The sequence below is a fragment of the Micropterus dolomieu genome, linkage group LG02 (genome assembly GCF_021292245.1).
Source record: "Micropterus dolomieu isolate WLL.071019.BEF.003 ecotype Adirondacks linkage group LG02, ASM2129224v1, whole genome shotgun sequence".
Taxonomy (NCBI): domain Eukaryota; kingdom Metazoa; phylum Chordata; class Actinopteri; order Centrarchiformes; family Centrarchidae; genus Micropterus; species Micropterus dolomieu.
Genome location: NC_060151.1, coordinates 12,148,991 through 12,162,495, shown reverse-complemented (window position 1 = coordinate 12,162,495; position 13,505 = coordinate 12,148,991). Strand labels below are relative to the sequence as shown.

Sequence of the window (13,505 nt, the reverse complement as noted above, 5' to 3'; positions counted from 1 at the left end):
GGGTCTCACACTGCATCGCTAGTGAGTCAAAGTCCAGACCCTGCACTGCTTCCTTTGATCAATTAAGTTTTGCAACTCAATGCTGAGTGTAATTACTTACACGTAATTGCATGAAAAGGGTTCATGTGTGCATTCACTGCTAAGAAAACACAATTATCAGCAGCAAGAAGTCAGTTTTTTCCTAAAGAAAATACAAAACTTAAGAAAACTAATGCCATCCTTGTGACTTGGGAGTGCATTTGTGGTTTGAACCCTGGAGAAAAATAGCAGAAACCAACAACAGTCTCATATTGTTCTTGGGGACTGGGAGTGAAAATAAAGCCTCACCTCTCGGTGCTCTCTCATCAATTGCATTAGGCTTTAGGAACTGCAATGTGTGCAGACTCACTTCTCCTGTCAGAGTTCATTTATCACTGCCCCGGCGAAAGTCACCTTTCTCCCAGAAGAAATTGTATTACATCACCAGTAAATAAAATAAGGACCAAGAGAGAAATCTCCCACTTCTCTTGGTCTGTGTGCATGTGTATGTATACACTGAGTGTGTGTGCGTGCGTGCGTGCGTGCGTGCGTGCGTGCGTGCGTGCGTGCGTGTGTGTGTGTGTGTCTGTCTTGAGAGTTTAAAAAAGGAAAAGAAGCACTTGGCATCAGAAACAAGAATTACAGAAAAAGTTGCAGAGTTAAACTTCTGCTCAAAAGTGAATTGTAGAGAGCCCACATATCCCTTTATTGCCTGTACATATTTTCTTCTTTGGCTTAGCACAGTTTCAGTCATTTCTAGAATATCTTCAGTCAAAGTGGCCTAAAGACGTCTCGCTTTGAATAATTCAGCAGTTAGACGACAAATTTTCGTTCCATAGACAGAAAAAGAGAGACTAAATGAATTCCCATTCAGACTTGGGGCTTCATAGCAGCAGTCAATGAATTTTGGAAGAAGAATGATACAGGATAGGATACGAGATGAGATTTAGGAAGAAGTAAAGCATTGCAGGGTAATACATCACTACATTGTCCAAGTGGACACTCTCTGACCATCGTTGCCTGCCAACTGTCTGATGCCTATTGCATGTAACTGCAAGACCGAACCCTGAGCATCAAAATCTACAAAATAAATTCTTAATTATTTCACCATTCTTACATAAATTTATTTGTGAGGATTTTTGTGGAATCTGTGACTGAGGATTCAGAATATTTGCCAAGTTCACCAGCAAAATCTAAACAAAGCCTCTGGGCTAAAGAGTGGGATGGATTCACATTTCTTCACAGTAAGGGTCCTCGCACACATCATGCTAGTAAATCACGATTACTGAGCACCAAACACCCTTCCTACACGGCACATTTTTATAGCTGAGCTATATATATATATATATATATATATATATATATATATATATATATATGTTTGCAATCAACTGCTCATCAGGCTCCCTTTTACTCTTGCTTCCTGCTGCCTCTTGGGAAACATTGGCTAATGTGTTTTTTCCCCCACTGCACAGTCCGATGTGCTGCCAGTGGTCTAGCAGGAGTTGATGGTATCTATGTGTTAATGTAGAGGCTCCTCCCTGTCATTCCTCATCTGCTGGTTAATAAAGGGCCGAATTAGCAGCAGCTAATCTCCTTTAACGAGTCAATTTCGGAAGTGCCACAGCACAATCGATATTGTGAACAAATTCGAATTAGATCACCAGTTTACTGTAGCTTGCTGTGCACTGCGAAACACTGGCCAAGCAGCTATAAACAGCTGCTTTTAGAGAGGATCGCTTGCTGCATGCTTTGTCCAAATCTTCAAGCTGTCCCTCACCCACTATTTTAACTGTGAACAACACTTTTTTCCAAGACAATGCAATATTCATTGACTGCTTTCAGCCTTTTACCTCTCTTATTTGTCTGCAAGCAAATTGTTCTGTCATTTCAGACCCTGCTATTCCCTCTCCGTTCAGCTGTTGCCCCATCACCTGATCCCGTGCTCCTAATCCTCCCATTAGCTCCGCAGTTAAACAGTATGGACCTGCCCTCTAGCCTGATAGGTCTCCACGAGATCGTCTATTGTGCCATTGCAGTCTTTTGTCTTGTAATCCTGCCTGCCTGTTGCCAAATTCGGCTCTTATCAGCGACCTCCGCACACTTTTCTTTCACATTACCAGTTCTGTCTGTGAATCATGCCTTTTAAGCCCTCACCCTGTTTTACTGAGCCATTGCAACCAAAGCATTTTACGTGACTTGACAGAGTCAAGTATTTTGTTAAGCTTCAAAAAGCTCCCCAGAGAACGTCTGCTGGCACATAAAGCTCATACTTCATGCACTTCTAGAGACCCTTCACCTGAACCTATTCATGTAGGCTAATAGACAACCTACCTTTCTCACAAAGTTTGAATCCGTCACCGAGTCGAGTAGCAGAGCATCATGTTCAGTATCCTGTTCACCGCGACACTTTCACCGACTTTGACGGAACTTTTTTAATGGAAATGAGGAGTGTGACAGATCCAATTCAAATAGACACAGAGGTGCCTGTGCTGTATGGCTATTGTTCATTTAGATAACTGAACTAAATTCTTCAACCGGATTCAGCAGTTCAGTATATTCCATTACAATCCGGTCAGAATCAGCAAGTCCTTGTGTTGGAGGCTATGATTTAGATGTTTAAATAGGGATAATTAATTTACAGAGAGCCAAATTCAAGTCAAGGCGGTGTTTTTGTTTTCTAATCCAGTTAAATTTACAGCTTTATAATATCTCCTACATTTAGTAATTTATTCATCATCAACAACAACCAAAATTGATTGTAGCAGTGTGTCATGTTTGATTTATGTTTTTTAAAAATCTCTCTTCTCCCTGTTGGCACAATTGAGAGCCAAAGAAATAAATCCAGTCGTCCCTGACATGCATGATGGCTGGCTTTTCATAGTGAGGTAGAGCCGAGGGTCAGGCCTCTCCATCTCTCCTGTCACTGGGATAAATTCGTACATTCCCTCCTGCCCTGCACTCTTACACACACACACACACACATACACACATACCTGGGCAGAGAAACCGTTCCCTGACCTGTCACTCCTAATTCAAACATTCATTACAAAACAGGCCGATTGAGTTTCTCTCCTTTTGGCACCTATGGGGGAGCTGCCTGATCCAGAAGCGATTAGAGCCGAGAACCTCTGTCACTTATCCTCTGTGCAGCCCCAGCCTCTTATTGTGCTTGACAGCCTGTAAAGGGGGAAGGTACCTGTCTATGTAGCTTCATTTAAAGTCTTTTCCCTACCCAAAGTATGCAGACGTAGACCAACACATTTAGTTAGAAGCATGGTGATTTTTTTTTTAGACTGCACATACAGAAAGACTGCAGTCTTACGCATCGTTGATTTACCACAGCTTTAAACCATCATGTCATTTGGTGTTTGGTTTGTGTTCGTTTTTTCAATGAAAACAACAAAACCCACCTGGCAACTTAGAAGGTAAAAAACAGCTGACTCAGGGTCTGCTAATATACCCCTATTATAAACACATACTACTCAATTTACCCAGAAACACACGAGTGTCATAGCGTAGAAACATTTTTCCACTGCGGGGGTTCAGTGGTTTTATTTTTATTCTTTTGTGCTCTCACTACTCAGACTGTGCAGAACCATAAAAATATGATGAGCATTTGCATAAACAGAACATTCTTGCAGGAATGCAAAAGAAACAACAAGAATAGAAAATGCTACCTAAACTGAGCCTGGAAGTGAACTTCCTGACCCAGTTTGCAGCTCATCCTTCAGAGTTGGAAACAATATATAAGTATTCTCCAAAAGAGGCTGAAATTAAGCTGCATACCAAATATTATACAATGATAGAGAATGTTGTCACTTCTTCAATTAGTAGCTATGTTGCTTATGCATTAATTACTATCAGAATGATTGTGTGTGTACTGTACGTATGAGCACTGATGAGTGCATGCACATACTGCATGGCCAAGCTCAGATAAAGGTAATAATGCTGCAGCAGCTAATTTACAGAAACAGTTGCAATCACGACTATAGTTTGATTTCCCACAGCTTCCTCCAGGACACAATTTAATCAAGTGATAGGTTTACATCAACACATTACACAAACAACAACTGGTTTTCCTCAACAGTCACTTCTGTAAAATACTAATAAGCAGCAGTTGTGATGACAATCCAGGGCAAAAAGAATAAAAAAAGAATGGAAATAATTGGAACGCCAGGAGCATGTTGTAAATCAGCCTCAGCCTTAAATTCCCCTCAAATGATGCTTTAAATAAAATATGCCACAAGGCCGTAAACAACAAAGCAATCTGAGACACATTTGCAGTTGAGTCTGATCAAGTGTCACTGCCCATCTTGGCTAAAACAACAATCAGTACAACCCCTGTTGTCGTACCAGATTCACAATTCAGGAGAAAATCACTGGCCTTTCCACCAGGTGACAGGAGCTTGTGAAAGAGTGTACAAGGAGCAGTCATCTTTTATTCACACCTCTTTTTTTGCCAGGCACAGAGAGAGCCATGCAGTCAGCACCACATTCTTTTCCAGTTATTCTTAACTACCGGTGAAGTTCCATCAGGAGCAATGGTCAGTTTGTTCTATTCATAACGCCTACGCACGCAGGAGGAGAGCACTTCCATTTCAAACAGATTATTTATCCCATTTTTCAGCCAAACGAAGTACTAAAGTTCACAGCTTTGATAGACCTGCAAATGCCACACCCACACCAGGAGCGATGTCGGAAAATGCTCATTTTCATGCATCACGTAGAGAAGACTGCTGAGGCATGTAATAAAAGAAAGTTCAGTCAGCGTCGCAGTGAACAGGATCCTGAACATGATACTCCTTGCACACCTGATGCTCTGCCACTGAACTTTGAGAACATTTTTCTTTTACATTTAATCCTGTAGAGTTTCAGTAGTCCAGCTACCAAAATGTAAGTAGTCGTTTTATTATTTGTTCCAGAGAAATTTCAATATGCAAAATGCATTCAGCGCAATAAATATAAAAAAGGGGGAAATGTATGGTTTCCACAGGGTGGTGTGGGTAAAGATTTAAGAAATCATCTGCCTTTCGTTGAGACATGCAGGACTCTGTTTGCCTGCAGCAAAATTGATTTTTCCATCACTTAGTGGATGGCAGTGAAAAAAACCTCAGGTAATGGAGTTTGCAGGTAGGAAAAGAGAAGATATTAACACCTGAACCATTTAGTCTTGCTCTGACCGGGGGAAAACCTGAAAGCATCGTAGGCCTTTTTCTCCCTTTGTGGCAAAGCCCCCTGTGGTAAAAGAACACACTGTGAAGGTGGTCTTCAAAGAGCTTATTAGAAAGCTACAATACACCTCTGGAGCCTTTAAGATATCTAGGATCAAATGCCTCTGCCTTTCATGCTTTCCACTCTAGTAGAAATAACCCACCCCACCCCCCTACCTCCACCCCCACTTCTTTTCCACATCATTAGTTTCCTGTACCTTCAAAGGAAAAATTTTGAAGAAAATGCCTGCATTTTAAATCTGGATATAGCTTGGTACCAAATGCAACTCAGTTGTATTTGGGGTCTCTGGCTCTAGAGTGTAACACTTTTATGATACATAGAAATCTATACTGCTGCAGAAAATAGAGCCTGTGAAAATCTGACAAGCAGGTAATAGAGTCTTGGTGCATCTTTTTATGACAAAAGTAAAAAAACGGAAAGAGAGAATGAGCTGGAGAGAAACATTTAAAAAGAAAGAGGTAGAGGCGGGAGACGGGAGGCAGAGAGGAGAGAGAGAAACAGAAGGTAGCAAGACAATAATAACGTATTTTTCATCACACGTTATGCTCTTCGGGCAATTCTTGCCATTCACAAGATGAGCGATACATGTGGTAGTTCCTCTCAGCGCAGCCTGGACATTTTGTTTACCCTTTCAGATTAAAAATGCTGTGAATGTTAATGCACATCCACTGCTTTTATGAATTTTTAAATTTCCTGCATGAATGCATGTCACACACATTTCAGTGTAAAGACATGGGTGAAGGAGTGTGTGTGTGTGTGTGTGTGTGTGTGTGTGTGTGTGTGTGTGTTTGTGTGTGTGTGTGAGTGTGTGTGTGTGTGTGTGTGTGTGTGTCCTGTACATGTATAAACGCATATATATGTATATACGCATATATGTCCTGTAGCTCTCTACAGCATGCAGCAGCAGAGGCTGGATGGGTGTGTACAGTAAGCGATATCGTGGTGCTGCTCTACGGAACAATTCATCCCAACCCATTCATTACTCTAACTCCCAGCGCCGCTAATCCTCCTTCCCAAACATGCATGTGTACACAAACACACGCATACACAGAGGATGAGATTTTACATAGCTTGACTCTGCCTGGTTAGCGGAGAGGCAGTGTTTAATGAGCTAGAGGCCAGATGCTTTCCCTTGACTGCAGCCTGAGAGTGGTTAATTAATCAGACAGCTCTCCTGTCTTACACCCCCCTCCATCTCTCTCACTCACCCTGAACCAGCACATACTATTTTACAAATGGGTGAGATCCTTGAAATTGTCTCCCATGATGACACCTGGTGCACCTCGGTACAACATCCCTGAATTTCACTGATATTCTCAAAGAGGTACTCCCACCAGTATTGACACTTTAAATAACCGAGCATCATTCAAGTGAGTAAAGTCAAAATGATTTTAACACCATCCTTGCATCTTAGGCTACACAACAAATAAACCACAAGGCGTCAAGCTGTTCACTGAATGGCTCAATGGTGGACAGCATTAATCAAGAGGGATGAAATGATCACTGCTGCCTAGTCTGAACAGAAATAAATTGAGATCCGTGTGATATTTTATAAATACAAACTACAAACAACTGCTGTCCTTGGATGGGTTGTGATAGATAGCAGCACTGCTTCTCTCCGTTCCAGCTGGTATCTGTCACAGAGGATGACACGCAGTGTCAACATTGTGCCAGGCGGTGATAAAAAGGTGAGAGACAATAGTCCAAAAGCTAACATTGACTCTCCCAAATGGATAGTGCTGTGGTGGTATGCAGAGGAACATAGCACAAACACAGAACGTGCTGAGAAAGATAACATGTTCCTCTCAGGGAGGGTGTCTCTCAAACTGTTTGGATTTTTTCCTGCAAGGTCAATGTTGCTAGCTACTACTACATTTGAGTGGCCATTTAGACTTTGTAGGACAAAATTAGATTTGTCTAAAGGAAGGAGACCTTGATAAACCACACAGCTGAAATGCATCATTCAATGTCTCTAGTACTGGCTTGCTGTCCTTAAAACCTGACATAATTAATTAATATTAGTGTTATTAATTTCACTTTTAAATATTCACTGCCAAAAAATCCCACTGGTGAACTACTTCCTCTACATGATAAATGCCATGTTTCTGGTAGATAAAGATTCACAAATCGGTAGTACCCACCTTGGCCTCTGGCTACTAGTAGGACTACTAAAAGTGAGTTGACTTACATGGGAACAAGGTCATGTGGGCACTGAGCAGAGATCAAAGCAGTTTTTTTTTTTTTTTTTAATCATGGAGGTGAAGATGAGAGAAGAGATGAGCCTCTCCGGGTGACAGCACCCCCCGACGCGAAGTGAGCTGGTCTGTCAGCCCGCTGGCGGCAATCAAGGAAGCCCCACGAAGCTCACAGCGTGTTCCAAGCCTGTTCATCACCAGCGCGGGGCACAGCCACTGGAGTCACAGGCGACCAAGCAGCACTGAAGCCGCAGGCTTACCTTCGGCTCGCACGGTGAACGGGGAATCTCCTGGTCTCTTGGCCGAGAACTGGCCCCCGAGAGAGGTCATTAGAAAGCACAGGCTGAAGAAGCCTATCCCCACCACAAAGATCCTGCAGGACAGAGACAGGAGGGTGATTAAGTGACACGGGTGCCTGACAAGATTAGAGGCCATGAGACAGACAGAAAAACAGTGCAAGAAAGTATTACAAGAAAATTCACTTGTACTTTGTGTTTGTGTGTGTGTGTGTGTGTGTGTGTGTGTGTGTGTGTGTGTGTGTGTGTGTGTGTGTGTGTGTGTGTGTGTGTGTGTGTGGTGGGGGAGTTGGAAATGTTTTCTCCCAAGTTCATATTTGAACCAAATATGCCATCTCAAATGAACCATTGCGTGGATGTTTTTTTCTGAATCACGCTGTGCTCAGTGAGCTGAGATCCAAAATAAAAGCATTAAATTACAGGCGGATGGCTGCATTTTGGAGAGAGCAGTGAACACGCAGCGAACACTTCGCAAGTTCTGAAGCTTTGAAAACAAACGTTTTGGACCGATTACCTCAAAAATGTCTCGTCTGCACGCTCCAGCAGTCGTGCAGAGAAAATGTTTGGGGCTGCAGGACCGACTGTCGCACCTCCATTCTGTGCACCACAGCTTGCTTTCTTGAATTTTTATTAGGCAGAAAACTGGCAGACACTCAGCTAGTGAGTGATAGCGCCATGGTACTATCCAATAGGCCTATGTGAGGTAATGAGTTAAATAAAAAAAATAGAATTTGATTTTCAGGGAAGCTTGTCCCCATGATTCTACCTCTTCCCTCTGTTCCAGCCACTGAACTGTAACAGTATGAGCGTATGAGTTGCTCGTTGGCATGTTAAATTGGGTCTGGAGCCCTGGCAGAGCATAGTGTGCAACGCCTCTTTATTCACTCCGAAAGCGGTAAAGCATCAGGGAACTTTACGTCTGAAGGAGTGACTGCGCGTACTGGCAAGGACACAATCGCCACCGTGGTGATCACCCATTTCTTAATGCTAATTAGTCACTGAGCTTGTTTACAACCTATCTGGTCAAATTTGGAAGTTTTAATGAGTTTACAATGGATTGGTTTGCTTTCACTACTCTCTTCAGCTGTGGGTGGTGAAACTTTTAGCTGCGTATGCAAACGTTAATTATGGCACAGTGGGCTTCCCGTTGATCCAATCAATGCCAATGGTGTGAACTTGCAAGACTTGCAACCAGTACTTACTTACAAAGACTAGCATACATGTTTACAAGGCGATATAATAAATACCAATTTAGCAGTTTTATATTATTATTTTCATTTAATAATTTCATCTTATCATTTTTAGATGATGCGCAATTAACAGCCGTCACGATGTTCAAAATTAGCCAAGTGAAGGTAACGTACTATATCAAAAAGGTGTAATTCTACATGTCAGTAAACAGTAAAAATGTTAGCCTACACGTTCTTACCTGAACGGTTTGAAAGTGAGAAGACATCTCCTCACCATAATGAAAAGGTCGCTGCTGGTTGCAATCATTTTCCACACACATAGAAAGCGCAGGGTCTCCTTAACATCGTGCAAGTGTCTATGACAACCGACCTCAAAACCATAACTTTCAACCAGAGTCTCGAGGAGTGATAGAGCGCGTGATGAAACAGGCAACTTCCCAGCCCGGCAGCTGTCCGTGCTGTGTGTGGACAACTTCAGCGGTGCGTCCTGCAGCACCAGCAGCTGGTCGGTGGTCCTCTTTCCGATTCTATAGGGAGGAGGAATATAGGAACGCAATCTGGGTGATTGTCCTTAAATCAGTTAGGGTTGTATCCTAACACTGTTCAAATCCCTGCAAATATTGCGGCAATGAGCGCAACAACACAGGGCTGGTGAGTTCCTTTAAACTGACTGACTCTTCTCACTGTATGAGTAGCTCTTTCACTGTGGCTCGTTTACTGATAGTGCCATCTAACGACTGGAAAACGAAATTTGCTTTCTTTTCTGATATTTAAAGAAAACCGATGATGGATGAAGAAACAGACAATAATATAAGCATCTCAATCTAATAGCCTACAGTAGCTATAACTAACCGAGGATAAAACAGTGAAAACAAGTCAAATTAATATCAGTGTTAGCAGGGTTAACAGGGTTAATATGCAATAAGTCCTTCTCAGTACTGGATAAATGGCAGCGAATTATTCATCATGACTGAAACATGTCTGGGATTGAGTAAATCTGACCCAAAGGCAGATTAATCCAGCAAAACACATCTCTATATAATCCTGTCAATGACATGCAATGTTCAAAAAGACATTTAGCATCTTCTTTTTTATTGTTTTTTTATTGTACAGTTATTTTTCCCTTGAAGTTTCGTGGCACATTTCAGCACCGCGGACAGCTCCGAGCGAAAACCTGCAAACAGCAGCTCAGCAGCGACACCCAGCGGGCTGAACACAGAATTGACACAGTGTGAAACCGAGCTGAATTTAAAATACATTATTAAACTTCGAGAAGAAATAGTAATTAAATGACTTCATGATCTATTCTAATTCTGCCATGGAGCAAATTAAACTGTGATACCCTGCTAGTAATATAAAAACGTTGGCTTACAAGTTTTACATTAACAGGCTTGATACATTTTAAATTAATTTTATTACTGTGATGGTCACAGCCACATATGGTATCTACCAAATCACACTCTCTGACCTCATTAGTTGGCTTCCTACATAAAGGTTAGTTTAATTTGCAGTCAACACACCCAACAAATTAATATCACAGTTTGTTTGATTTGGTATCTGTTCATTTTCTTTTAACCTGAAATAGTTTATAATGCACACATTTTAACACTATAGGGTTAGAATTATTGGTTATATTAATAATTTGTTTCTTTGTCTTTGAGTTACTGTGGTTAATGGAGGAGGTAAATTACTGTTGGAGCAAAAGGTGTGGCTGAGGACAGAGGACTCTTAAATCCTGGAGCCAGCTCCTTAGGCCAGACCTTGTGCTGCATGTCATGTGGGCATTGGGTTTATTTAGTTTTGCTTTGTATTTAGTTGTGTAGTTAGTGTCCATATTGTTTACCACTATACATATACACCGAACAAACATATATATATATTATAAACAACACTTTTGTTTTTGCCCTCATTTATCATGAGCTGAACTCAAAGATCTAAGACTTTTTCTGTGTACACAAAAGGCCTATTTCTCTCAAATATTTTTTAAAAATCTTTCAAAATCTGTGTTAGTGAGCACTTCTCCTTTGCCGAGATAATCAATCCACCTCACAGGTGTGGCATATCAAGATGCTGATCAGACAGCATGGGTAGGCCTTAGGCTGGCAGGTCTATCACACAGCACAATGCCACGGATGGCGCAAGTTTTGAGGGAGCGTGCAATTGGCATGCTGACTGCAGAAATGTCCAGAAGAGCATTTATACAGGTGAGACTTGACGTCGGTGTACTGTCTAAATGTCATTAAAAGTCGTCCAGGGCCACATCTAGTGTTGGCCTAATGGACAGAAAGCAGCAGCATCCTCTGTTTCCATGGCAACTGTTTTCATTCGCCTTGGCTCTGCCTGTTGCCGCTATTGCCCCCTAGCCCGTAGCCCAACAGGTTCGGCCCTGCTGATATTACGAGCCTGGGCTGAGGTTTATAATGCACCACTGGTCAGATCACATTCACTTATAACTTACTTGTAAGATGATAACACGACTGGTCTTCATCCGGACTTCATGACGGAAAATCTCAACAAGAGCACCGTGAAAGGAAGCCGATTATGCGAGTGTACACATACAAAGTGAATGACAAAAATATTTTAATTTAAAAAGCAACATCTAGCTTTGGCTGTACAAATGAGCTAAACACTCAGATCAGCAAGTGCTCATTGAATCTGAAGTAAGCTGTCAAACCTTTTCAATGAGAAGATGAATCCTAATACCACCTGTACACAGTTCAACCAAGGACACTACCACCGTCAGCACCCTCTCTAGGTATCTCTCATACTTTATCTTTTCTCTTTCATGTCCTCCTTTTCATTTCCTTTCCTCCATTGTTCTTCCCCCAGTCCTAAGCAATTCTTATCTATATTGTTTTATTTTTTTCTATCTCTCTCCTCCTCCTGCTTCACATTGACCTCTCCACCACAGCATTATTCATAATATTTGTTAGCTGACTGACACATACTGCTTCCTCTGTCTTAGTCTATCTTTCTCTCTGCCTGTCTACTTTTCTCTTGAGTATATGTCCTCCTGCATTTTCTCTCTCCCTCCCACTGCTGCTTTGGACTCCCTCTGCTTTAAGGCCACAGGAGCAGACACCCAAGGACAAAGAACTGTACAAAGTATTGCCTTTATATTGAAGACCGTATTTGTATTTAACAAGGAAATATAGGCTACACCTGGGCAAAGCAGAAGCGGAAAAATGCAGGCTTATGTGTTACAAAATGGGGAGGAAAACGCAAGGCACTGAGCATCGTAGCTTTGATCACAGTTTAAAAACCCCAGTCATCCTGATCTTTAGCACATGTACTGTACTGTACAGGAATGTGGGACAAAAAGCAGGGCATCTTTTTTTAGGGGAAAGATCCACTTTCTTAAACTTTAATGATACAAACAAGGGATGGCAAAAATTTATTTAAATAAGTGTTTGGGAATTTATTTTAGCGACATTGAAGTTAGTGCAAGTTTGATGATTGGTGATTTCTGCAGAGTTCTCCGAGACTCTGTCATGGCTGGTGCAAGTACAATAACAGGAATACAGGGTTAAAATGCAAATTGAGGCAAAAAAAAAAGGTACAAAGGCTTGCAGAATGGTGAGGCAGGGAATGTTCAAAACCAAAGAAGGTAGTCCAAACAGGCAAACAGATCAGAGAAGGCAAGAATCAAAAGTTTAAAAAAAAAAAAACAGTCTAAGTCTAACACACATACACACACACACACACACATGCGTAAGGCAAACAGAATCATGGGACCAAGACACAAGCACACAGCAACATAACTAATAATCTGGCAAGACTGAGCGGGAATAGTCCAGGTCTGCAGGGCTGATGAGGGAAAGTGGAAACAGGTGAGAGAGTGGGAAGGATGTGAGAGCAGGTGTGCAGTTGGGTGATGGGGGGAAAGTGGGGAGACTCAGAGGGTATCTGGTGGATTAGTGGAGAACAATAATAATGAAAGTGTTCAATGGAGTGGGAATGAGGCTCGACAGACTCAATCAATAAAAAAATATCTATCACTTTGCCTCAGAAAAATGTCTAAAAACCTGAAAACAGCATGAACAGAGAGAGCAGGTAAACATATCAATACTGTTTGGCTGGATGAGACCACCAGAAGACAAACAGTATTACTTAACCTTTAGCTAGCTATTTCAACCATCAACTCTATGTCTGGGTAGCATTTTAAAAAATCAGATAAGATCATTTTTGAACACCTACCTCCTGGCAACTGTGGAAGTAGAATATCCACTGTGGTACAAGTAGCTCCTTTCTTTGGGAATCCCTGCTGTAGATTGTTGATATAAGATGTTACAGTAGTCCTTCCTGTTGATGTGGTAATCTCAGTGGAGAAATGAATCCAATCTTAGTGAAATCAGATGGTTATTGGTTAAATTTCTAGAAACACATAGGCTTACCTGGGGGCAATGTAGTGGGACAACGGTGTGGATTTGTGCATTTTATATTGAGTAAATTTAAGTGTAAGCTACTCCAAATTCCTCTTTTCCTCTCCCAGAGAGGAGCAGGGGGGTTAAAGATCAACTTCAACAGACTGCTAAAGAGACCCCAACAGAAAGGGGGTGGAAAAGTTGCTT

At 41.7% G+C, this 13,505-nt stretch overlaps 1 protein-coding gene across 2 annotated transcripts in view; it reads right to left on the bottom strand.

Moving 5' to 3' along the window:
• Positions 1-11,516, bottom strand: part of LOC123961075 (alpha-1,6-mannosylglycoprotein 6-beta-N-acetylglucosaminyltransferase B) — a 59,256-nt gene extending 47,740 nt beyond the window's left edge. The window contains exons 1-3 of one of the 2 annotated variants that reach the window (XM_046036179.1): positions 11,393-11,516; positions 9,174-9,461; positions 7,709-7,821 (exon numbers count right to left, since the gene is read on the bottom strand). In XM_046036179.1, the coding sequence (XP_045892135.1) occupies positions 7,709-7,821; positions 9,174-9,241 (181 nt within the window). In that variant the 5' untranslated portion in view covers positions 9,242-9,461; positions 11,393-11,516. Of the gene's footprint in view, positions 1-7,708; positions 7,822-8,258; positions 8,486-9,173; positions 9,462-11,392 lie in introns of those variants that run through there. The other variant, XM_046036180.1, reaches the window with a different exon arrangement.
• Between the last annotated feature and the right edge of the window lie 1,989 nt (positions 11,517-13,505).